Source organism: Salmo trutta, chromosome 19, assembly GCF_901001165.1.
Source record: "Salmo trutta chromosome 19, fSalTru1.1, whole genome shotgun sequence".
In the NCBI taxonomy this organism is placed as follows: Eukaryota; Metazoa; Chordata; class Actinopteri; order Salmoniformes; family Salmonidae; genus Salmo; species Salmo trutta.
In genome coordinates this window covers 30180937-30208629 of record NC_042975.1, presented here as the reverse complement: position 1 = coordinate 30208629, position 27693 = coordinate 30180937, and the positions used below count along the sequence as shown (strand labels likewise).

General features: G+C 42.3%; 1 protein-coding gene across 6 annotated transcripts in view; it reads left to right on the top strand.

Annotated features, from left to right (window-relative positions):
* abr (ABR activator of RhoGEF and GTPase) overlaps positions 1–27693 on the top strand; it is a 233895-nt gene that overhangs the window by 128859 nt on the left and 77343 nt on the right. For 3 of the 6 annotated variants that reach the window (XM_029700420.1, XM_029700422.1, XM_029700424.1), the window contains 7 exons: positions 812–933; positions 4211–4379; positions 6942–7064; positions 8938–9013; positions 12791–12895; positions 16061–16069; positions 21379–21453. In XM_029700420.1, coding sequence (XP_029556280.1) covers positions 812–933; positions 4211–4379; positions 6942–7064; positions 8938–9013; positions 12791–12895; positions 16061–16069; positions 21379–21453 — 679 coding nt within the window. The remainder of the gene's footprint in view (positions 1–811; positions 934–4210; positions 4380–6941; positions 7065–8937; positions 9014–12790; positions 12896–16060; positions 16070–21378; positions 21454–27693) is intronic. The other 3 variants (XM_029700423.1, XM_029700421.1, XM_029700425.1) reach the window with 1 other exon arrangement.

Here is a 27693-nt window from a genome sequence, read left to right as displayed (position 1 = left end):
CCTCTCTCTCTCTCTTGCCTCTCTCTCTCTCTCTGCCCATCTCTCTCTCTCTCTCCTCTCTCTCTCTCTCTCTCTCTCTCTCTCTCTCTCTCTCGCTCTCTCTCTCTCTCTCTCTCTCCCTGCCTCTCCCTGCCTCTCTCTGCCTCTCTGCATTGTAGGGTTGTTTGATATTTCCTCTTTCTAACACTACCTTTGTTTTGTTCTGTCATTTCTGCTTTTCTCGTCTTAATGCTCCTCTCTGAGTTTAGGCTTTTTACAGTCTCTGCCTGCTAAGTCCTTCCTTTCTCCCATCATTTTTCCCTCTCTCTATATCCCTATTCCATTCAGTCAGTTTTTAGCCTCCCAGTCAGTTCTCCATTCATTGTCTTTCTGGTACCAGAAATGAAAAACTGTCTCTGCCCATTTTGGCTCACACTTTTCCCATTACTCCAGTTCTGGTTTAGCTCGGCCTTATTTCAGGTTTCCTAGTTGGCTCGCTAGAGATGGACAGATGCAGAGGGGGAAAGGGGGGAGTGTTTTCAGTTCTTAGTGGCTTATTTAGCTGATGATTCTCTTGCTTTAAAACAACTGTCATGGAGAATGTAGACAACAAGAAAATATAGACAACAAGTGATGTTCTTTCATATTGCTGAACTCTGACCTATACCTCCTACAGTACATCCTGTCTCTTTAACTGTGTGTGTGAGAGAGGCAGTATCCCTCAGACTAGGCCCAGGGCTCAGAACAGGAAGTGAATGTTTACAGCTAGACTAGCTGCCCTGTGCAGTACGTTCCACAGGAAGTGATGTCATGGAGTTTCTCTCCCTGGTAGGCTCGTCAGCTGGTGAAGGATGGTTTCCTGGTGGAGATGTCGGAGGGCTCCAGGAAGCTGCGTCACGTCTTCCTCTTTACAGACCTGCTGCTCTGTGCCAAGATGAAGAAGACCTCTGCAGGGTAGGTCATCACATACTCATGCACATTCAGGCAGAAACATGCCCCCTGTGCTATTCACTCTGCATATTATACACTGTGGTCTCCAGTGTGAGTTGATGGCAGTGTTTTCAGTTTGTTCTGTTGACGGGTGGGGGGGTGAGCAGAGCGGCTGGTTGAGGCCATAGCCCATCACTGCAGGCCAGTGTGTGTGACTGGAGAGAGAATAAGTCGTACATATTAGCACTAAGACTCTCCTCCGCCTCTCCTTCCCTCCCCCCTCACTGAGAGAGGCTGTGAGAGAATACACTCCCCATAACAATATCTCCCTGCATCCTCTCGCCCTCTCTCTCCACTGAGTCTACCACAGCTCCATTTGATAGGAGAGAAAGAGAGAGGGAGCGAAAGCAAGAGATGTGTAGTTGGTGATACAGGGCACATTCTCCAATAGGCTCTCCTTAAATGAGGCAGACTGAAAGCTTATCCCGTATTCCTACAGAATTCTAATAGAGTTGATCAGGTTTTATGGGGTCCTGTCAGCTCTGCTGTGGCAGTGTATGAAATATGACAACAGTGTATGAAATATGACAACAGTGTATGAAATATGCCAACAGTGTATGAAATATGCCAACAGTGTATGAAATATGCCAACAGTGTATGAAATATGACAACAGTGTATCAAGATGAATAACAGCCCTGCTCTGAAGGGATTCTCTCTCACTGCAATTATTATTTCCTCCGTTTTGTAACTCCCAAGTGTTCTTTGATGTCATAATAAATAGGAAGACAGTCTGGTGCTGTAGACTTGTGGAGAAAGGGTTCAGAATAGTGAATGGTCTGGTGCTGTAGACTTGTGGAGAAAGGGTTCAGAATAGTGAATGGTCTGGTGCTGTAGACTTGTGGAGAAAGGGTTCAGAATAGTGAATGGTCTGGTGCTGTAGACTTGTGGAGAAAGGGTTCAGAATAGTGAATGGTCTGGTGCTGTAGACTTGTGGAGAAAGGGTTCAGAATAGTGAATGGTCTGGTGCTGTAGACTTGTGGAGAAAGGGTTCAGAATAGTGAATGGTCTGGTGCTGTAGACTTGTGGAGAAAGGGTTCAGAATAGTGAATGGTCTGGTGCTGTAGACTTGTGGAGAAAGGGTTCAGAATAGTGAATGGTCTGGTGCTGTAGACTTGTGGAGAAAGGGTTCAGAATAGTGAATGGTCTGGTGCTGTAGACTTGTGGAGAAAGGGTTCAGAATAGTGAATGGAGGGCTCGTATAATGCTGAATATGAAGCAATTGATGTAGTGGATATCTGGATGTTAGGAAATACATAGCATGGAGCAAGGCGTGTATTTCCAGCTGGTCTCAATCTGGTGTTTGGGCCTGAGGCAAAGTGTGTGTGTGTGTGTGTGTGTGTGTGTGTGTGTGTGTGTGTGTGTGTGTGTGTGTGTATCGATGGGAATGACAGCATACACGGCCATAGATGAAGTGTTTAATTTACAGGATTGCCTACCATGACCCTATGTCATTTTCCTCTCGGCACGGTTAACATTGTTTGGCAGGTTAGGGTTGATTATGATTGACAGTCGTTGCTTCCTGCTACCTAACCGTGTGAAGGACATACAGGCAACTGGCATTGTCAAGGTTACCACCAGTCTGTAAATCAATTTGTTGTCTGTAGCTTTAGCTTTTTGTCTCTGTGTCCCTAATGGCAACTTATTCCCTTATGGGCCCTGGTCAAAAGTAGTGTGCAATATATTGAATAGGGTAGCATTTGGGATGCAGCTTATGTGTCCTCTGGTCTGGACTGAGAAACCTTAATACTGTTCAATCCCTCTATCTACTCAGTCATTGTGGATTATTAATGTTTCTATAATGTTTCTATTGATTCTAAAGCCCTATTCCTCCTCTTAAATAATTGCTGTATACCAGTAATATAGCAACCTTTCCCAATATATTCAGATGAACCAGAGGTACATTAATGTGTGATTATGGTAAATTACGGCTGTGAAAATCTCATCTGGGAGCTTCATAGTGCTGTGGACAGACGGGGGAGATTAGATATGTAGATTTTATTCAACACCATCAATGCCAGTCTCTGTCCCTGTAATCATCTGTACCTCAGTCTGCAATAGAGAGTGTTTATTCACACTAGATCAGCCTAAACACTGCTGGGGATTTAAACAGTGCATCAATACAGATACTTATCTTAGAGAAGACAGTAAAACACCATGGACTACACTGAGATGAGAAGATCTCACCCTGTATTAAGGAGGAGAGGAGGTCTCGTGAAAAATGGAGGGATGTGCAGGTGAATGAGGGGGTGGGAGTGAGGGTACATATTGGGATGAAGAGACAATACAAGAGAGAGGTATTTGCTATCTCCATCCCTATATAGTTCAATACAGCCAAAACACTTCACTCTGTTTTCTTAAATACTGCATTGTTGGTTAAGGGCTTGTAAGTAAGCATTTCACTGTAAGGTCTACACCTGTTGTATTCGGCACATGTGACAAATACATTTTGATTTGAACACTCAAGTTATTTAACTAGCCAAATAAAAAGACTCATCTAAAAAGAGAAGTCATACTATTATTTGTTTGTTGTGCTGTATTTTACTTCAGGGTTAAAACAGGACATGGTATGTAGTTTTGTTGCCATATAACCCATCCCATCATTTTTGATGAGGTTTGCACCAATTGGAGGCTTAATGTATTCCTGTGTTAATGAGTGTACGATCCTGGCTTCAGGAATGATAATGAAAGCTCGTTAAGGGGAATACAAATACTCCCAACACCATTACATCTCTAACACTATTAAAGACAATTTATGATTCATCCAAAAATGTGGTCCGAGACACCGGCATGACTCATCCGGAGGCATGCATATAATGACTATTTCCTCATTGTCTTTGTCCCTCCAGGCTCCTCTAAAAGATATTAATGATATTGAGCTCGCTCTCTCTTTGTCTCGCTCTCTCTTTGTCTCGCTCTCTCTTGGTCTCGCTCTCTCTTTGTCTCGCTCTCTCTCTGTCTCGCTCTCTCTCTGTCTCGCTCTCTCTTTGTCTCGCTCTCTCTTTGTCTCGCTCTCTCTTTGTCTCGCTCTCTCTTTGTCTCGCTCTCTCTTTGTCTCGCTCTCTCTTTGTCTCGCTCTCTCTCTGTCTCGCTCTCTCTCTGTCTCGCTCTCTCTCTGTCTCGCTCTCTCTCTGTCTCGCTCTCTCTCTGTCTCGCTCTCTCTCTGTCTCGCTCTCTCTCTGTCTCGCTCTCTCTCTGTCTCGCTCTCGCTCTCTCTCTCTCTCTCTCTCTCTCTCTCTCTAGGAGACACCAGCAGTATGAGTGTAAGTGGTACATCCCCCTGGCAGACCTGACCTTCCAGTTGCTGGATGACTCAGATGTCCTTCCCCACATCCAGGTGCTGCCAGAACACGAGATAGAGGAAATAAAGATCAAGATCTCAGTCATCAAGAGTGACATCCAGAAGGAGAAGGTGATGATTATGTATGTTTTGTCCGTTTGTTTGTTATTTTTTGTTTCTTTCTATTTATCCAGGTAAGTCTTTAAGAAGATACGTATTTAAACTAAACCTAATAGTTCTTCATTGACCCAAAACGAATCCAAAATGGCAGTGATGCGGCCCTTCCTCTGCCTCCCACTGTGTCAGGTCATGGTCAGGGCTCCAGTCTCTTAAGACCAGACCCCCTCTTCCAGTAGGACACTGTGGAGGAACAGTCTCCTGCCCAGCCCAGGCCCCCAGGTCTGCACTGGGTTCCCTGGGTGTGTCCATCCTAGGAGCCCTAGGGTCTGTGTTTCTTACTCTTTCCATTAGAACCTGCCTGCCTGGCTGTGTGATTAAGGCTGGGTTCCTCTGGTCTCATCACACTACTGTTATGGTATTGGAGAAGTTCCCCTCACTGTTTCCCTTAGAGAGGTCCGTTTCCCTTAGAGAGATCCGTTTCCCTTAGAGAGGTCCGTTTCCCTTAGAGAGGTCCGTTTCCCTTAGAGAGGTCCGTTTCCCTTAGAGAGGTCGGTTTCCCTTAGAGAGGTCGGTTTCCCTTAGAGAGGTCGGTTTCCCTTAGAGAGGTCGGTTTCCCTTAGAGAGGTCCGTTTCCCTTAGAGAGGTCCGTTTCCCTTAGAGAGGTCGGCCGGGGACTAGAGATCTTTGTGTCTGAGCCACACCCACTAAAAGAGAAGGATCATCTAGACGGAGTCAGCACTTTACTGTATGTACAGCGCGTTCGCAAAGTATTCAGAATTTTTCCACATTTTGTTACGTTACAGCCTTATTCTAAAATGGATTAAACATTTTGGACACAATACCCCATAATGGCAAAGCGAAAACAGGTTATATTATTAAAATAAAAAACATACCTTATTTACATAAGTATTCAGACCCTTTGCTATGAGACTCGAAATTGAGCTCAGGTGCATCCTGTTTCCATTGATCATTCTTGAGATGTTTCTTCAACTTGTTAGCAGACCACCTGCGGTAAATTCAATTGATTGGACATGATTTGGAAAGGCACACACCTGTCTATAAAAAGGTCCCACAGTTGACAGTGCATGTCAGAGCAAAAACCAACCCATGAGATCGTAGGAATTGTCTGTAGAGCTCCGAGACAGGATTGTGTCGAGGCGCAAGTCTGGGGAAGGGTACCAAACATTTCTGCAGCATTGAAGGTCCCCAAGCACACAGTGGCCTCCAGTATTCTTAAATGGAAGAAGTTTGGAACCACCAAGACTCTTCCTATTGCATTTACATTTACATTTTAGTCATTTAGCAGACGCTCTTATCCAGAGCGACTTACAGTAGTGAATGCATACATTTCATACAATTTCATACATATCATACATTTTTTTTTCTGTGCTGGTCCCCCGTGGGAATCGAACCCACAACCCTGGTGTTGCAAACACCATGCTCTACCAACTGAGCTACAGGGAAGGCTGGCCACACAACCAAACTGAGCAATCAGGGTAGAAGGGCCTTGGTCAGAGAGGTGACCAAGAACCGGATGGTTACTCTGACAGATCTCCAGAGTTCCTCTGTGGAGATGGGAGAACCTTCCAGAAGGACAACCATCTCTGCAGCACTCCACCAATCAGGCCTTTAGGGTAGAGTGGCCAGACGGAAACCACTCCTCAGTAAAAGGCACATGACGCCTGCTTGGAGTTTGCCAAAAGGCACCTAAATGACTCAGACATGAAACAAGATTCTCTGGTCTGATGAAACCAAGATTGAACTCTTTGGCCTGAATGCCATGCGTCACGTCTGGAGGAAACCTGGCACCATCCCTACGGTGAATCATTGTGGTAGCAGCATCATTCTGTGGGGATGTTTTTCAGCAGCAGGGACTGGGAGACTAGTCAGGATCAAGCAAAATATGAACGGTGAAATATGAAAGTACAGAGATCCTTGATGAAAACCTACTCCAGAGCGCTCGGGACATCAGACTGGGGCGAAGGTTCACCTTCCAACAGGAAAACGGCGAAAAGCACATAGCCAAGACAATGCAGGAGTCTCTGAATGTCCTTGAGTGGCCCAGCCAGAGCCTGGACTTGAACCCGATCGAACATCTCTGGAGAAACTTGAAAATAGCTGTGCAGCGATGCTCCCCATTCAACCTGACAAAGCTTGAGAGGATCTGCAGAGAAGACGGGGAGAAACTCCTCAAATACAGGTGTGCCAAGCTTTTAGCGTCAAACCCAAGAAGACTTGAGGCTGTAATCGCTGCCAAGATATAGGTGTGTTGACTGTGATAAAGGCACTGATTATGAGCTGTCTTGTTTGCTAAATGAACAAAGGAAGTAGGCAGTGGCATGGTGCATATAGCCATAGAAGCACAGTGACATATGCCTCAATACAGTCATATTTGTGGCTTATTGGAGGTGTGACTTTCAGTTAGTTATTTTTGGCATACCATCCCATGAGAGTGAATGTTTTTCCAGTTCATCTGAATGTCATTCCAGTGCACTGCTTGCTATGAATTCTACCTGATGGAGTTTTCATGTTTAGGTAAAAAAACTATTGTCCCGTTTGTTTCTGTGTGTGTAGAAAGCGCTGAAGGGCCAGAGTCGTAACGTGGAGCGTCTGAGGAAGAAGATGAATGAGCAGGAGTCCTGGCTGCTGTTACACTCACCCACCATCCCCTTCCGCATCCACAACAAACACGGCAAGGTAAACTACTGGTGCCTAAACACTGGCCCTGGATCAGATCTATTTTGAGCGATTAGTGCTTTTTGAGGTTGTTTTGGTTAGATTATCTAAAAAAATGTTTTGTTTCGAGGGCTTTCAGAAGGGCCAACAGTTGCCCATCCCTGACTTACAGCATGTGTTTTCAGGTAGAGATAGCTCGTGAAGCAACTGCTCTCTGTTTCCGTGGCTACCCAGATCGGACAAGTAGGTGTGCAATGGATTATGGGCATTGTAGTTCATTACCATGTTTTCTGAGCTAAAGTATGTAGAATATTGGCCTGTTGGAAACTTTAGGTTACGTTATGTAACCCCGGTCCTCTGAAAGAGATGAGTGCGACGTCTCACTATGGGACACGCCCTTTTTTGCAAGTCATTGGTTGAAGCCGTATTCAATCATGCCTAACAGGCCAATCAGAGCTTTATTGGTGTATGGCATGCACATCTATATAACAACCTGCACTACTCTGAGGAAACCTTTCTAAGAACTACCTCTTCCACAAGTCTGGTGAGATGTCTCCTACAGAGAATCAGGGTTACATACTGTCACACCAAAGTTCTCTTTCAGTCGACTCGGTTCGACATCTCACTATGGGACACTTGCAAAACACCCTGATTGCCAATAGCTTGCTTCCTGAGAAGCCTGTTGTGGTACATGGTAATATTCCTGATCCAGCCTACTCAGCTCCAGGGTGCGCTGGGGAGGGTGCAGTTGCATCCAGGAGATAGAACCTCACAAAGGAGTGAGGTGAAGACAAACTAGCCGCCGTACAATTCTCCAAGACGGAGATGCTCTGTACATGACATGGCAATTCCTCTAGTGCAGCTAGTCCCAAACTGAGGCACGCACTGCCGTCGGGGGTAATCCAATAAAATGGGATTCACATTTCTTTACATTTTCTAACAGTCCATTTATAGAGGTTTTTTTGGGTGAGGTTTTTTTCTCACCTGAGTAGCCTCATTTCACTACCAAAAATAAAATTAAACCATCTAGTGTTCAGCGAAATAACAACACAATGTCAAATACAGGTAGCCTAGTCAAATAATTAACATCCAATCACATTAACCGTTACTCTCTCGGGGGAAACCTTCACTCTTGTGCAGACATTTAGAAACAAAACATGCCAATATGAAAAATAAGCCACGGGAGTTTGAGCGAGAATAAAGACGACTTTCGAGTAGTAAGACATGTATAAAAGCAACAGATACCATTAATAAGAAGGGGCTAGAAGTGTCTTATATGGTGAGCTACTGAGTGGCTAGGACAGGCAAGCCCCATACTATTGTGGAGGGCTTAATTCTTCCTGCTGCTGTGGGTATGGCTGAGACAATGCTGGGGGAAAAGGCCCAAAAACTATACAGACAATTACTCGACCGATTCATCGGAATGGCCAATTCATTTGGGCCGATTTCTGAGCTAGGAACTTAAACGTTATCTTTCTTACATGGCACATATTGCACTTTTACTTTCTTCTCCAACACTTTGTTTTTGCATTATTTAAACCAAATTGAACATATTTCATTATTTATTTGAGACTAAATTGATTTTATTTATATATTATATTAAGTTAAAATCAAATTGTTCATTCAGTATTGTTGTAACTGTCTTCATTACAAATATATATATTAAAATCAGACGATTAATCGGAATCAGTTTTTTTGGTCCTCCAATAATCGGTATCGGCTTTGAAAAATCATAATCGGTCGACCTCTACTCTAAATCTGTGGTTAGGATTAGCGGCTATGTCCATGATTGCAATATTGATGTACTGTTATTTTTCCACCACTGGAGGGAGCGGTTGTCCTATAAAATGTGATTTCCACTTTTTCCTGAAAGTTTCCCCCATTTTATCCTCAGAGCTACCTGTTCCTCCTGTCTTCAGACTATGAGAGGTCAGAGTGGAGGGAGAGCATCCAAAAACTACAGAAGAAAGGTACAGGAGGAGTCTATGTACATAGACATGGAATACTGGTCACTTTAATAACGTTTACACACTGTTGTACCCATTTCTTATGAATATACTGTATTCTAGTCAAGGCCATCCTATTCAGCTATTGCTGTACATACTATTTTATCTTATGCATTCTTCAGATATACTACATATTATTCAGATATACTACATATTCTATCCACATACTGTCCATAATGGCTATACAGCCCATCACATATTTATACTCCGGACTCCTAATATTTCTATACTTCTTAATTCCATTATTTTACTTTTTTAAATATGTGTATGCGACCAATAACATCTGCTAAATATGTGTATGTGACCAATAACATCTGTTACGTATGTGTATGTGACCAATAACATCTGCTAAATATGTGTATGTGACCAATAACATCTGCTAAATATGTGTATGTGACCAATAACATCTGATAAATATGTGTATGTGACCAATAACATCTGATAAATATGTGTATGTGACCAATAACATCTGCTAAGTATGTGTATGTGACCAATAACATCTGTTACGTATGTGTATGTGACCAATAACATCTGCTAAATATGTGTATATGACCAATAACATCTGTTACGTTTGTGTATGTGACCAATAACATCTAATAAATATGTGTATGCGACCAATAACATCTGATAAATATGTGTATGCGACCAATAACATCTGTTACGTATGTGACCAATAACATCTGCTAAATATGTGTATGTGACCAATGACATCTGTTACGTATGTGTATGTGACCAATAACATCTGCTAAATATGTGTATGTGACCAATAACATCTGCTAAATATGTGTATGTGACCAATAACATCTGTTACGTATGTGTATGTGACCAATAACATCTGCTAAATATGTGTATGTGACCAATGACATCTGTTACGTATGTGTATGTGACCAATAACATCTGCTAAATATGTGTATGTGACCAATAACATCTGATAAATATGTGTATGTGACCAATAACATCTGTTACGTATGTGTATGTGACCAATAACATCTGCTAAATATGTGTATGTGACCAATAACATCTGCTAAATATGTGTATGTGACCAATAACATCTGATAAATATGTGTATGTGACCAATAACATCTGTTACGTATGTGTATGTGACCAATAACATCTGCTAAATATGTGTATGCGACCAATAACATCTGCTAAATATGTGTATGCGACCAATAACATCTGATAAATATGTGTATGCGACCAATAACATCTGCTAAATATGTGTATGTGACCAATAACATCTGTTACGTATGTGTATGTGACTAATAACATCTGCTAAATATGTGTATATGACCAATAACATCTGCTAAATATGTGTATGTGACCAATAACATCTGTTACGTATGTGTATGTGACCAATAACATCTGCTAAATATGTGTATGTGACCAATAACATCTGCTAAATATGTGTATGTGACCAATAACATCTGATAAATATGTGTATGTGACCAATAACATCTGATAAATATGTGTATGTGACCAATAACATCTGCTAAGTATGTGTATGTGACCAATAACATCTGTTACGTATGTGTATGTGACCAATAACATCTGCTAAATATGTGTATATGACCAATAACATCTGTTACGTTTGTGTATGTGACCAATAACATCTGATAAATATGTGTATGCGACCAATAACATCTGATAAATATGTGTATGCGACCAATAACATCTGTTACGTATGTGACCAATAACATCTGCTAAATATGTGTATGTGACCAATGACATCTGTTACGTATGTGTATGTGACCAATAACATCTGCTAAATATGTGTATGTGACCAATAACATCTGCTAAATATGTGTATGTGACCAATAACATCTGTTACGTATGTGTATGTGACCAATAACATCTGCTAAATATGTGTATGTGACCAATAACATCTGTTACGTTTGTGTATGTGACCAATAACATCTGCTAAATATGTGTATGCGACCAATAACATCTGCTAAATATGTGTATGTGACCAATAACATCTGATAAATATGTGTATGCGACCAATAACATCTGATAAATATGTGTATGTGACCAATAACATCTGTTACGTATGTGACCAATAACATCTGTTACGGATGTGTATGTGACCAATAACATCTGCTAAATATGTGTATGTGACCAATAACATCTGTTACGTTTGTGTATGTGACCAATAACATCTGCTAAATATGTGTATGCGACCAATAACATCTGCTAAATATGTGTATGTGACCAATAACATCTGATAAATATGTGTATGCGACCAATAACATCTGCTAAATATGTGTATGCGACCAATAACATCTGTTACGTATGTGACCAATAACATCTGCTAAATATGTGTATGTGACCAATGACATCAGTTACGTATGTGTATGTGACCAATAACATCTGCTAAATATGTGTATGTGACCAATAACATCTGTTACGTATGTGTATGTGACCAATAACATCTGCTAAATATGTGTATGTGACCAATAACATCTGCTAAATATGTGTATGTGACCAATAACATCTGAAAAATATGTGTATGTGACCAATAACATCTGTTACGTATGTGTATGTGACCAATAACATCTGTTACGTATGTGTATGTGACCAATAACATCTGCTAAATATGTGTATGTGACCAATAACATCTGCTAAATATGTGTATGTGACCAATAACATCTGTTACGTATGTGTATGTGACCAATAACATCTGCTAAATATGTGTATGTGACCAATAACATCTGTTGTGTATGTGTATGCGACCAATAACATCTGCTAAATATGTGTATGCGACCAATAACATCTGCTAAGTATGTGTATGTGACCAATAACATCTGTTACGTATGTGTATGCGACCAATAACATCTGCTAAATATGTGTATGTGACCAATAACATCTGCTAAGTATGTGTATGTGACCAATAACATCTGTTACGTATGTGTATGTGACCAATAACATCTGCTAAATATGTGTATGTGACCAATAACATCTGCTAAATATGTGTATGTGACCAATAACATCTGCTAAATATGTGTATGCGACCAATAACATCTGCTAAATATGTGTATGCGACCAATAACATCTGCTAAATATGTGTATGCGACCAATAACATCTGCTAAATATGTGTATGCGACCAATAACATCTGCTAATATGTGTATGCGACCAATAAACATCTGCTAAATATGTGTATGCGACCAATAACATCTGCTAAATATGTGTATGCGACCAATAACATCTGCTAAATATGTGTATGCGACCAATAACATCTGCTAAATATGTGTATGCGACCAATAACATCTGCTAAATATGTGTATGCGACCAATAACATCTGCTAAATATGTGTATGCGACCAATAACATCTGCTAAATATGTGTATGCGACCAATAACATCTGCTAAATATGTGTATGCGACCAATAACATCTGCTAAATATGTGTATGTGACCAATAACATCTGTTACGTATGTGTATGCGACCAATAACATCTGCTAAATATGTGTATGCAACCAATAACATCTGCTAAATATGTGTATGCGACCAATAACATCTGCTAAATATGTGTATGTGACCAATAACATCTGCTAAATATGTGTATGTGACCAATAACATCTGATAAATATGTGTATGTGACCAATACAATTTGAGAGTGAGCAGACGGTGATATTGGCTTCTTACCACTGTGTTTTCAACTCTACCATGGATTCACATTGTACAACCTATAGCCTGGCTTTATGTTCAGGTTTATTGACCATGTATTTCTGTGTTTGTCTTCAGATCTGCAGACGTGTCAGTTGAGCTCTGTAGAGCTACAGGTCCTCACCAGCTCCTGCTGCAAACTCCGAACCGTCCACAACATCCCTGTCACCAGTAATAAAGATGGTAGGACACACACACTCGCATACACACATTTTCCTTTCTACTTCCTCAGATGGGATGTTTGGATTGGGGTGACATTAAAGCCATCTGGCAGCCCCACTGTGAGGTCCCAGGATGCACTGGGGGACAGGAAATGGCAGGGAGACGCTCAGCTTACACACTCAGCTGCAGGAGATACACAGACCCACATTTAACGAACTAGAAACCATTCATAAAGTCTTCATAAACACTATGTGCCACAAATAACACACACTGTTATACCATAGCAGTATTCTATTCACATCTGACTGTGTGTTTTCATGGTTTTCTTCCATAGATCTTAGAGATGCAATAACTGTACTTTATTTATTTGTATTTATTTTACCTTTATTTAACTAGGCAAGCGAGTTAAGAACAAATTCTTATTTTCAATGACGGCCTAGGAACAGTGGATTTACTACCTTGTTCAGTGGCAGAACAACAGATTTTTACCTTGTCAGCTCGGGGATTCGATCTTGCAACCTTACGGTTACTAGTCCAACGCTCTAACCACTAGGCTACCTGCCTACATGCCGCCCTAGGTAGCCTCTCTCAAAAGAGAAACATGTTTTCTTGCAAGGCAATGGTGTTTCTAATGTGGCTTTGCTTACACTGAACGATACGTTGTTATCTTGCTAGGTTTCTGCTAGACTTCGTGTACTAAGTTGGATATCATGTCGTCTAAATCTAAATTGGTTCCAATATTTACAAGTTCCGTATAGATTTTCTGAGTCAGGCCACAGCATTTTAAAACCTTGATTACAAACAGTGATATACTCTGAACAAAAATATAAATGCAACAGTTTCAATGATTTTACTGAATTACAGTTCATGTAAGGAAATCAGTCAATTGAAATAATTAATTAATTAGGCCCTAATCTATGGATTTCACATGACTGGGAATACAGATATGCATCTGTTGGTCACAGATACCTTAATAAATAAGGTAGGTGCTTGGATCAGAAAACCAGTCCGCATCTGGTGTGAACATCATTTGCCTCATGTAGCGCAATTCATCTCCTTTGCATAGATTTGATCAGGCTGTTGATTGTGGCCCGTGGAATGTTGTCCCACTCGTCTTCAATGGCTGTGTGAGGTTGCTGGATATTAGCGGGAACTGGAACGCGCTGTCGTACACGTCGATCCAGAGCATCTCAAACATATCCAATGGGTGACATGTCTGGTGAGTATCCAGGCCATTGAAGAACTGGGACATTTTCAGCTTCCAGGAATTGTGTACAGATCCTTGCGACATTGGGCCGTGCATTATCATGTTGAAACGAGGGGATGGTGGCAGATGAATGGCACGACAATGGCCCTGAGGATCTCATCTCGGTATCTCTGTGCATTCAAATTGCCATCGATAAAATTGTGTTTGTCTGTAGCTTATGCCTGCCCATACCATAACCCCACCGCCACCATGGCACTCTGTTCACAACGTTGACATCAGCAATCTGCCCGGTACAGTTGAAACCGGGATTCATCTGTGAAGGGCACACTTCTCCAGCATGCCAGTGGCCATCAAAGGTGAGCATTTGCCCACTGAAGTCAGTTACGAAGCCAAACTGCAATCAGGTCAAGACCCTGGTGAGGATGACGAGCACGCATATGAGCTTTCCTGAGACAGTTTGTGCAAACCTACACTTTCATCAGCTGTCCAGGTGGCTGGTCTGACGATCCTGCAGGTAAAGAAGCCGGATGTGGAGGTCCTGGGCTGGCGTGGTTACATGTGGTCTGCGGTTGTGAGGCCGGTTGGACGTACTGCCAAATTCTCTAAAACAACGTTGGAGGCAGCTTATGGTACAGAAATAAACATTCAATTCTCTGGCAACAGCTCTGGTGGACATTACTGCAGTCAGCATGCCAATTGCACACTCCCTCAAAACTTGAGACATCTGTGGTATTGTGTTGTGTGACAAAACTGCACATTTTAGAGTGGCCTTTTATTGTCCCCAGCACAAGGTGCACCTGTGTAATGATCATGCTGTTTAATCAGCTTCTTGATATGCCACACCTGTCAGGTGGATATATTATCTTGGCAAAGGAAAAATGATCACTAACAGGGATGTAAACAACATTTGTGGGAAATAAGCCAACACTTTACATGTTGCATTTCAAAAACTGTTTTCCTTATGTTGACCTGAAGTACAGCTCCTGGCTTGCACTGAGCATTCCTGATTGCTTACAGTCAGTTTGTCAAAGCAACTCCCTTCATACTGACATCAAACACGTCTGTTCTGTCCAGTTTAGAGGGGTTCTAAAATGTCATTAAGCAAAGCAAAGGTTTACATTCTTTCTCCTTTATAGTCACTTTACAGCACAGTGTGGCAAAGACTCCGGCTCCGGTTCATTGGCAGACCATGCTATGAAATATAAGAAGTAGTGGAGGGGGTGAAATAAAGACCAGCTGGAGGAGGAATGTGACCCCCTAGTTCCCATGGCTCTTTCTGACGCAACACACAGGCCATTACAGGGACCAGGTAGAAGCAACTAACCACAGATCTAGTCTCTGGTTACTAGAACTCTGATCCTAACCTTATCCATTACGGGGATATAGGAATACACATTGACAGGTTATTGCTATCCTCTCCTTTAGTGAGTCTTTTTGTTGTGGTTAAGATGGACAGAATAACTTGTCTGATAATGAAAAATGGATGGGGAAATTAAAGATTACAGTCTAGATCTTCTCTGCATTCTCCCTCTCTCTTGGTGGCATGACCTGTCTGTGACTGTTCACATACAGTCCATAGCACCATTCATACACGTGACATATTGTTTGTACAGGGCTCAGTACCTGTCCAGAGCGTGACCCGGTGGGCCTGCGGGGATCTCCAAAAGGCCTGCTTCAGTTTCAGCCAATGATGTATACTGAACCAAAATATAAATGTAACGTGCAACAATTTCAAAGGTTTTACAGTTCATATAAGGAAATCAGTCAATTGAAATCAATTCTATAGTCCATAATCTATGGATTTCACATGACTGGGAAAACAGATATGCATCTGTTGGTCACAGATACGGTGCATTCTGAAAGTATTCAGACCCTTTGACTTATTCCACATTTTGTTACATTACTGCCTTATTCTAAAATTGATTCAATAGTTTTTTCCCCCCTCATCAATCAACACACAATACCCCATGATGACAAAGCAGAAACAGGTTTGGAGAAATTTTTGGTAATTTATAAAAAAATATAACACGGAAATATCACATTTACAGAAGTATTCAGACCCTTTACTCGTTTTTTTGTTGAAGCACCTTGGCAGCGATTACAGCATCGAGTCTTCTTGGGTATGACGTGACAAGTTGGCACACCTGTATTTGGCGAGTTTCTCCCATTCTTCTCTGCAAATCCTCTCAAGCTCTGTCAGGTTGGATGGGGAGCGTCACTACACAGCTATTTTCAGGTCTCCAGAGATGTTCGATCGGGTTCAAGTCCAGGCTCTGGCTGGGCCACTCAATGACATTCAGAGACTTGCCCCGAAGTTACTCCTGTGTTGTCTTGGCTGTGTTCTTAGGGTCATAGTCCTGTTGGTAGGTGAACCTTCGCCCCAGTCTGAGGTCCTGAGTGCTCTGGAGCATGTTTTCATCATGCTTTGATCCGTTCATCTTTCCCTTAATCCTGACTAGTCTCTTAGTCCCTGTCGCTGAAAAACATCCCCACAGCATGATGCTGCCACCACCATGCTTCACCGTAGGGATGGTGCCAGGTGTCCTCCAGACATGATGCTTGGCATTCAGGCCAAAGAGTTCAATCTTAGTTTCATCAGACCAGAGAATCTTGTTTTTCATTGAGTCTTTAGGTGCCTTTTGGCAAACTCCAAGCGGGCTGTCTTGTGCCTTTTACTGAGGAGTGGTTTCCATCTGGCCACTCTATCATAAAGCCCTGATTGGTGGAGTGCTGCAGAGATGGTTGTCCTTTTGGAAGGTTCTCCCATCACCACAGAGGAACTGAAGCTCTGTCAGAGTGACCATCAGTTCTTGGTCACCTCCCTGACCAAGGCCCTTCTCCTCCAATTGCTCAGTTTGGCTGGGTGGCCAGCTCCAGGAAGAGTCTTGGTGGTTCCAAACTTCTTCCATTTAAGAATACTGGAGGCCATTGTGTGCTTGGGGACCTTCAATGCTGCAGAAATGTTGTGGTGTCCTTCCCCAGATCTGTGCCTCGACACAATCCTGTCTCCGAGCTCTACAGACAATTACTTTGACCTCATAGCTTGGTTTTTTCTCTGACATGCACTGTCAACTGTGGGACCTTATATAGACAGGTGTGTGCCTTTCCAAATCATGTCCAATCAATTGAATTTACCACAGGTGGACTCCAATCAAGTTGTAGAAACATCTCAAGGATGATCAATGGAAACAGGATGCACTTGAGCTCAATTTCTAATCTTATAGCAAAGGGTCTGAATACTAATGTAAATAAGGTATTTCTGTTTTTTATTATTGATAAATGTGCAACATTTTCTAAAAACCTGTTTTAGGTTTGTCATTATGCGGTAATTTGTATAGATTGAGGAATTTTAATTTTTATTTAATCCAGTTTAGAATAAGGCTGTAACATAACTAATGTTGAAAAAGGACGGGGTCTGAATACTTTCTGAATGCACTGTAGTTGTCAAGCTTGTGACACAACAAACTTGTTGGATGCATTTGCTGTTTGTTTTGGTTGTGTTTCAGATTATTTTGTGCCCAATAGAAATGCATGGTAAATAAAGCGTTGTTATATTTTGGAGACACTTTTATTGTAAAAAATAATATAATATTGTTTTTCAACACTTCTACATTAATGTGGATGCTGCCATTTTAAATGAAATAATGTTTCATACACAGTTATTTTCAATGAGCTAGCTAGCAGCAGTTCATCTCACCAGATTGATGATTTTAAATGTAACTTCTTGTTGAAAGTTGATCTTGAAAAGGGCAACGCTTACAAATTAGCAACAACATCCTCTTCAATAACACCTGCTGCAACCACTGCAAACTAGCCTACAACAAAAGTTAGCTAGACCCTGGGAAAACTACTGCTCACTATTGTGCAAGGACCTGTCAGCCTTCGAGAAGGCAGAAGTTTCCATACGTTTTTGTAAAAACAGTCACACCCATTACCAGTCAGTGTCATCACTCCAAAATTCTTCCCTAATACAGTTGCATGGCAGATGCCTTCTATCTAGCTTCTGATGGCCTAGCCAATGGCTGACTTAGCTAACTATAGTTATCTCTCCACAGACCACCAAAGAAAAATCCTGATTGTATCTTTTTCTCTTCAGTGTTAAACCCTTTCCTTTCTAACAAAAATGTAAGAGATTAAATCAAATCAAATTGTATTTGTCAAATGCGCCGAATACAACAGGTGTAGACTTTAGTGAAATGCTTACTTACAAGCCCTTAACCAACGATGCAGTTTTAAGAAAATACCTAAATAAGAAAAAAGTAAGATATAAGAATATCAAATAATTAAAGAGAATAACAATAGCAGGGCTATATACAGGGGGTACCGGTACAGAGTCAATGAGTGGGGGCACCGGTGTCTAGGTAATTTAGGTAGTATGTACATGCAGGTAGGGTTGTCGAAGTGGCTATGCATAGATAATAACAGAGAGTAGCAGCAGCGTGGGGGGGTGCAAATAGTCTGGGAAGCCATTTGATAAGCTGTTCAGGAGTCTTATGGCTTGGGGGTAAAGCTGTTTAGAAGCCTCTTGGACCTAGACTTGGCGCTCCGGTACCACTTGCCGTGCGGTAGCAGAGAGAACAGTCTATGACTAGGGTAGCTGGAATCTTTGACAATTTTTAGGGCCTTCCTCTGACTGGTATAGAGGTCCTGGATGGCAGGAAGCTTGGCCCCGGTGATGTACTGGGCCGTATGCACTAACCTCTAGGGCCTTGCGGTTGGAGGCTGAGCAGTTGCCATACCAGGCAGTGATGCAACCCGTCAGGATGCTCTCGATGGTGCAGCTGTAAAATCTTTTGAGGATCTGAGGACCCATGCCAAATCTTTTCAGTCTCCTGAGGGTGAATAGGTTTTGTCATGCCCTCTTCACAACTGTCTTGGTGTGCTTGGACCATGTTAGTTTGTTGTTGATGTGGACGCCAAGGAGCTTGAAGCTCTCAACCTGCTCCACTACACCCCCGTCGATGTCAATGGGGGCGTGCTTGGTCCTCTTTTTCCTCTAGTCCACAATCATCTCCTTTGTCTTGATCACGTTGAGGGAGAGGTTGTTGTCCTTGCATCACATGGTCAGGTCTCTGACCTCCTGCCTATAAGCTGTCTCATCGTTGTCAGTGATCAGGCCTACCACTGTTGTCATCAGCAAACTTAATGATGGTGTTGGAGTTGTGCCTGGCTGTGAAGTTATGAGTGAACAGGGAATACAGGAGGGAACTGAGCACAAATCCCTGAGGGGCCCCCGTGTTGAGGATGTGTTGTTACCTACTCTTACCACCTGGGGGCGGCCCGTCAGGAAGTCCAGGATCCAGTTGCAGAGGGAGGTGTTTAGTCCCAGGATCCTTAGCTTAGTGATGAGCTTTGAGGGCATTATGGTGTTGAACACTGAGCTGTAGTCAATGAACAGCATTCTCACATAGGTGTCCCTTTTGTCCAGGTGGGAAAGGGCAGTGTGGAGTGCAATAGAGGTTGCATCATCTGTGGATCTGTTGGTGCGGTATGCAAATTGGAGTGGGTCTAGGGTTTCTTGGATAATGGTGTTGATGAGCCATGACCAGCCTTTCAAAGCATTTCATGGCTACAGACATGAGTACTACGGGTCGGTAGTCATTTAGACAGGTTACCTTAGTGTTCTTGGGCACAGGGACTATGGTGGTCTGCTTGAAACATGTTGGTATTACAGACTCAGACAGGGAGAGGTTGAAAATGTAAGTGAAGACACTTGCCAGTTGGTCAGCGCATGCTCGGAGTAAACGTCCTGGTAATCCGTCTGGCCCCGCGGCTTTGTGAATGTTGACCTGTTTAAAGGTCTTCCTCACATCGGCTGAGAGGTTGATCACACGGTCCTCTGTGTTACTTGTCTCGAAGCGAGCATAGAAGTTACTTAGCTCGTCTGGTAGGCTCGTGTCACTGGGCAGCTCTCGGCTGTGCTTCCCTTTGTAGTCGGTAGATAGTTTGCAAGCCCTGCCACATCCGACGAGCCTCAGAGCCGGTGTAGTACGATTTGATCTTAGTCCTGTATTGAAGCTTTGCCTGTTTGATGGTTCGTCGGAGGGCATAGCGGGATTTCTTATAAGCTTCCGGGTTAGAGTTCCCCTCCTTGAAAGCGGCAGCTCTACCCTTTAGCTCAGTGCAAATGTTGCCTGTAATCCATGGCTTCTGGTTGGGGTATGTATGTACAGTCACTGTGGGGACGACGTCCTCGATGCACTTATTGATAAAGCCAGTGACTGATGTGGTGTACTTCTGCTTCATCTGACCACTTTTTTTTATAGACCGAGTCACTGGGGCTTCCTTCTTTAATTTTTGCTTGTAAGCAAGAATCAGGATAGAGTTATTGTCAGGTTTGCCAAATGGAGGGCGAGGGAGAGCTTTGTACGCGTCTCTGTGTGTGGAGTAGAGGTGGTCTAGAATTGTTTTACCTCTGGTTGCACATTTAACATGTTGATAGAAATTAGGTAAAACGGATTTAAGTTTCCCTACATTAAAGTCACCGGCCACTAGGAATGCCACCTCTGGATGAGCGTTTTCCTGTTTGCTTATGGCGGAATACGGCTCATTTAGTGCGGTGTTAGTTCCAACCTCGCTCTGTGCTGGTATATAGACAGCTACAGAAAAAACTGATAACTCTCTGGGTAAATAGTGAGGTCTGCAGCTTATCATAAGATTCTCCACCTCAGGCGAGGAAAACTTTGAGACTTCCTTAGATATCGTGCACCAACTGTTGTTTACATAAATGCATAGGCCCCCGCCCCGTGTCTTACCAGAGGCTGCTGGTCTGTCTTGCCGATAGAGTGTATAACCCGCCAGCTCTATGTTCTTAATGTCGTCGTTCAGCCACGACTCGGTGAAGCATAAAATATTAGTTTTTAATGTCCCGTTGGTAGGATATACGTGCTTTCCTCTGCTCCCACATGGGGCTTCAGTTTACCTGAAAAAGTATCTACCTGAAAGAATACCTCACACACACGAACACCCACACCATGGACCCTGGTCCCGTGTGGCTCAGTTGTTAGAGCATGGTGTGTGCAACGCCAGGGTTGTGGGTTCGATTCCCACGGGGGACCAGTACGGGAAAAGAAAATGTATGAAATGTATGCATTCACTACTGTAAGTCGCTCTGGATAAGAGCATCTGCTAAATGACTAGAATTGAATGGTCAAAAGTAGTGCACTATATAGGGAATAGGGTCTCATTTGACACACCCTCGAGGTAATGATAATGAGTTGTCCCAGGCCACTTACAGGTCACTGATAATGAGTGTGACAGACGGAGACTAACTGTGTTGTTGTGCTGTTTGTTTCAGATGAGGAAACCTCAGGCCTGTATGGATTCCTCCATGTGATCGTCCACTCTGCCAAAGGCTTCAAAGAGTCAGCCAGTAAGTCTTTCTGTCATACTGGGTTTATACCGCATGTGTTCAGCATCTGCTCATCACCACCCGTGTGTGTGTGTATGATGATGGTTGGAGCATATAATTTACAACTTGTGTGGCATCCCAACAGAGACGACTGAGATGACAGTGAGGAAGAGTGTAGGTGTCCCCCTGTCTGTCCCTGCATACTGGTTGTCTTCTTTCCCAAAGTAAAGCCTTTTACAAAAATACACAAAACAGCCCCCAGCACAGAAGTTACCCTCTACCATTGAACCAGGGTCAGGTATTATTTCATCTCCCTAATGGTTAAGGATTTACAGTAACGGGATATCTATTATTATTTTTGACTAACTTTTTATTTCGTTTTGTCATTTTCAAATTCAGAAAGGGGGGCTATACGTCCAAAAAGAAAGAAATGCATATGACGATAACACCGACGCATTCCACCGCCGCGCCCTGAAGAAAGAATGCCTCCCGCCCCTTCCTATCCCACCCAGTCCCCCTCCCACCATCCATCCCCTGAGTCTCCCCCCTGCCCTCCCCCTCAATGACTAGATGCCCACCCACCACCCATTCCCAGTGGGCCTGAAAGCAAAGAAAGTCTAAATATACATAATTGGTTTGTATGTGTGGGGCGTTAGCTGAGATTGTTATTTACAGAGTCAAGTATATTTGTTCAGTCTTCAATTGTCCCTTGATTAGCACCATTGGAATGGATGTGCCTGTCTGATTGAGGGGACACAGTGAACAGTTGGAAGTTGGGGACAATTTTATAGTAAAACATTTCCTTGATGTCGAATACAGTCTGAACAAACTTAAATTATAAACTGGGTTGGGTCGAGCCCTGAATGCTGATTGACTGACAGCCGTGGTATGTCAGACCGTATACCACGGGTATGACAAAACATGTATTTTTACTGCTCTAATTACATTTCTAATAGCAATAAGGCACCTCAGGGGTTTGTGGTATATGGCCAATATACCATGGTTAAGGGCTGTATCCAGGCACTCCGCGGTGCGTTGTGCATAAGAACAGCCCTCAGCCGTGGTATACTGGCCATATACCACATCCCCTCGTGCCTTATTGCTTAAATGTATCATATTTTTCAATATTCTCTTCCAGTTAAAGTATGTTTCAGATTCAATTACATCTGTGGACAATACTTTTTTTAATGGCTAGCTCAGAAAAGGAGCTTTCCAAAAGTTGTTTATGTATTATAGAGATCAGTAACGGGTTAAAATCTGTGGTTAGGTGCTTCTGCTACCTCAAGCTATTACCGATGTGTTTCCGGGCTTCTTCTGATAAAAAGGAGAGAAATAGAGAGAAAGTTTGAGATGGGGGAGAGAGCGAGAGAAAGGGAGATGAGGAAGAGGTGGAGAGAGAGAGAGAATGAATTAGTGGTAGAGAGCGTGCCACAGGGCCAGTCCCTGAGGAACAGCTCTGGACCACAGTCACATTCTTGTGGCTGCTTTGATGCTAGGGGCTGTCAGGGACACAGCTACTCCATAAAGAAAGTTGAGGGGGAAAACAGAGTGGCCCCTACACAGCCACAGTCGGACCCTCAAGGGACACACACACATGGACGGCGAAGGCCAGGAGAAGCTTTTTATCTGTCTTTTTCTCCCTATCGCTCGCTCGCTCGCTCGGTCTGTCTCTGTGTCTCTGTCGACACACCCTCTCCCTGTGCGTGTGTGTGATCAGGGTGATATGATGTCAGTGAGCCCTAGAGTGGCTCAGATATGTCTCTACCAGACAGCTGCCACTCCACTGAACACGCTCTACTGCCTGTTACAGAAGAAGCACCTGTTCAAATATCACCACAAGAGGAAAAAAACACCCAACCTCTGCCTCAGTTACCATTATCGCCTGTACTGTACTTTATGAAAGCTTCAGAAATAGATTTTCTTGTGTAATGGATTGGAGAAAAATTGGAAAGCTGTCTCCACTGAAAGCCTGTTTGATCCTCTCCAGAACAGAGAGGGACGTGGAAGTGGTTTGGTTTTACTTTTCCCTCTGTTTTCTCAGTGGACCAAACCATTATCATGCCCTTCTGATATGCGGGAGACGAAGGGGTATTGTTACCATGGCATTGTTCTGGTAGAGCCTGCCCTCTGTAATGTAAGATATGCTGTTTTAGTCTAAACACCCCTCCATGGGTAGTGTCTCCTATGTCTATGTATCAGATGGTAGCTAGTCGTAGCTAGCATAATGATGCAGTAACGTCACCTACGGTGGGGTCCGCAATTATTGTATCCCTTGATAAAGATGAGCAAAAAAGACAGTATAAAATAAATAATACAAGTACCTAGATATATTGTATGCACATTTTTATTTATTTTATAATATTTTATACTAATACAATTGCTCTCAAATAATATTTTTTTTAAACAAGTAATAAAAAAGATGGGGGTCAAAATTGTTTGATTCCCGTTTTTAATACTCCTGCACCCTCCGATTGCGAGGATAACTACACTGAGCATTTTTCTAAATGTTTTATGAGATTGGAGAACACATTGGGAAGGATCTTAGCCCATTCATCTGTACAGAATCTTTCCAGATCCTTGTTTTCAATGAGGTTCAAGTCCAGAGACTGATGTGGCCAATGTTGATTTTGTCATCAATTAACCATTTCTTTGTGGATTTTGATTTGTGTTTGGGGTTATTGTCTTGCTGGAAGATTCACTTGCGTCCAAGTTTCAGTCTCCTGGCAGAGGCAAACAGGTTTTTGGCAAAAATATCCAAGTTCATGATGCTGTTGACCTTAGCAAGGGGCCCAGAACCACTGGAAGCAAAATAACCCCATAACCTCTTTCACTCCCTCCCTCCCTTCCTGACACCTGGTTCAGCACAGGGACAAAAAACGGAGGAAAAGCCCTGAAGGGAAGTGTGATGGCGGACTGAAGATGGCGGCGCAAAATGCCTCGTGAGAAATCGCAATATTCATTATCTCTAAAACTGACTAAATAGTAGCACTACTGATCCATTTACTCACAACAATAACATTCAAGCTGGTTAACAACCCCAAAAAACGTATAAGGCTAGAGAAGTTTATGCAGTCGAGGTCAAAACATGTTGGAGAGGAATCGGGGAAAAAATGGAGAACCAAACTCCAAGCGAGAGCTACGAGATTCCTCGACCGACACCGATTTATGTTTTTCACCATCTGGTAAGGTAAGATTGGAAACCGACCTGCTAAAATCAATAAATTGGGAGTATTGAACTTGTCAGTAAAGAAATAAAGGAGCCTTGAAATTAGTGGTGAAAATGCTGCAACAACGGAGAAAGAAACAAACAAGCTAAAAGGGGACAATCAATACTATTGAAACTGACATTAATTTACTTCATAAGGAGAACATGTTTCTGAGAGAAGTCGTACTTGTAATACAGACTTGGTCCCAGGCGACAAAATCTGATACTTACTGGTATTAAAGAAAGTTAAGGTGAAGAGCCTGAAAGCGTGGTGAAAGAATTCCTCCTTAAAGCTCTACAGATCCCAGGCGATACTGTCGACAAAATCAGATTTGAACGTGTACACCGTTTCAGAAAGAGAGGACAGCGATACGAGCGTCCAATGGTTTGCCAAATTAGCTTTTTTTTAAAGATTTAAAATAATAGTTAATAGCCTGGACAAAAGACTCGCTGGCACAAAAATAGGAATGAATGATCAGTTCCTGAAGGAAATTGCAGAATGGCGCAAAGTTCTGTACACACACTTCAAGGTGAATAGACTTAAAGGGAAACGTGTACCTCTTGTAGTCTATAAACTGTATATTGACAACCAACTGTTCCAGACACCAAGACTACTCCATGGCTATTCTAAATAATACAACGTTCCCATAGAGGAGTCGAATAATGGAACACCCAATACTATCCATGCTAGGGATTGTAATGAACATGGAAATACAACACTTGATAAAGAAATAAACCACAAATACACTATACCATTCAAAATAGGGAATGTTGTAAAATAATTAGTATTGAACTTTCTACTTATAGTATTTATAAATAGATAAAGCCAGCATTAGAAGAAAGCATCATTATTGAAATAATCCATCTTCATATATAAGGAACTGGAACACAAAGTACTGAAAAGCCTGAAGTTAGGTAGGAATCAACATGGTAGGGGTAAAAACACAGCTAACAGAGGACATCGAAAGCAGCGTATGTGGGTGTATTGTGATGGAAGATGGGGTGTGTTTTTGTGTTTGGAAAAGTCTGGGGCCTCCCGAGTGGCGCAGTGGTCTAAGTGCTTGAGGTGTCACTACAGACCCGGGTTCGATCCCAGGCTGTGTCGCCGCGACCGGGAGACCCATGAGGTGGGGCACAATTGGCCCAGCGTCGTCCTGGTTAAGGGAGGGTTTGGCTGGTTGGGATGTCCTTGTCCCATCGCGCTCTTGCGACTCACTGACACACGCTGACACGGTTGCCAGTTGTACAGCGTTTCCTTCGACACATTGGTGCGACTGGCTTCCGGGTTAAGTGAACAGTGTGTCAAGAAGCAGTGCGGCTCGGCAGGGACGTGTTTTGGAGGACGCATGGCTCTCGACCTTCGCCTCTCCCGAGTCCATACGGGAGTTGCAGCGATGGGGCAAGACTGTAACTACTAATTGGATATCACGAAACTGGGGAGAAAAAGGGTAAAAAGTACAACAAACAAAATAATACAAATATAGAGTGCATTCGGAAAGTATTAAGACCCCTTGACTTTTTCCACATTTTGTTATGTTACAGCCTTATTCTAAAATGGATTAAATAGTTTTTTTCCCTCATCAATCGACACACAATACCCCATAATGACAAAGAAAAAACAGGTTTTTAGAAAATTTTGCAAAAGTATAGGGAAAAAAACTACGGAAATATCACATTTACGTAAGTATTCAGACCCTTTACTCAGTACTTTGTTGAAGCACCTTTGGCAGCGATTACAGCCTTGAGTCTTCTTGGGTATGACACTACAAGCTTGGCACACCTGTATTTGGGGAGTTTCTCCCATTTTTCTCTGCAGATCCTCTCAAGCTTTGTCAAGTTGGATGGGGAGCGTCGCTGCACAGCTATTTTCACGTCTCTCCAGAGATGTTTGATCGGGTTCAAGTCCGGGCTCTGGCTGGGCCACTCAAGGACATGTTTTTGCTTTGTCATTATGGAGTATTGTGTGTAGATTGAGGGAAAGAAAGTATTTATAATGAATAATGCTGTAACGTAACATTATGTGGAAAAAGTCCAACATACTTCCCGAATGCACTGTAATGGAATTCGTGGATATATGGGGGCTTAAATATTCTGACCTAAACTGCGCTGTTGGTTAAGCATTTCACAGTAAGGTCTACACATGTTGTATTCGGCGCATGTGACAAGTAAAGTTTGATTTGATATACATGGCGGAGGCTCAATTAAGCTAGTCGTCTTGACAACTACCTTATGTCATTTTCTCTGGCACCAAAAGTTCAAAAAGTGTTGATCGGGGATAACATGTGGTCGGGCCATCAAATAATTGGCATATACATTACTCTTACAGAATTTACACGTGGACAAGGATATTGGACATTTAATCAAAGCCTATTGAGTGACCTCTTGTTTTTAACCAGAACTGAAGAATGAACAACTGACCTTTCCAGACATAACATAGGTACAGCAGCTCCCCTTATTGTATGGGACACTTTTGCATGTGCCCTTAGAGGCCATGCAACTCAATACTCATCTATAAAACAAAAGCAATTTAAATCAAAATAATCCATATTAAGGAAGGAAATGGAGGGACTAACAGTACAGATATATGGCAATAAAAACAGTACTATTGATGCACAGAATACATTACAATACAGGAAAAACAAAAAGAAATGGAGGAACTTATTCAAGGAAGATCAAGTGTAATTTATTATAAAAAATAAAGTTAACTGGATGGAATATGGGGGAAAATTCACCAAATAAATGTTTTATCTTCTATATAGAAATGCTACCAAAATAATTTACTGAAACTTGTTACACATGGAGTCACCCATGATTCATCAAACTATATTTTGAAAGAGGAAGTAAAGTACTTTAAGCATATGTTTGTGTTTCAGTCTCCTCCCCATCTCCACTAACCAAAGTTAATTGTAAGGGTTTTTCTCCTATAAATAATGTAAAATTAACATCTGTACAGATAGACTCATGTGAAGGCCAAATTACAGATGAGGAACTTATTGATGCAATTAAAGCCTTTAAGTCCGGGAAAACTCCAGGGCCAGTTGGCATACCAAACCTTT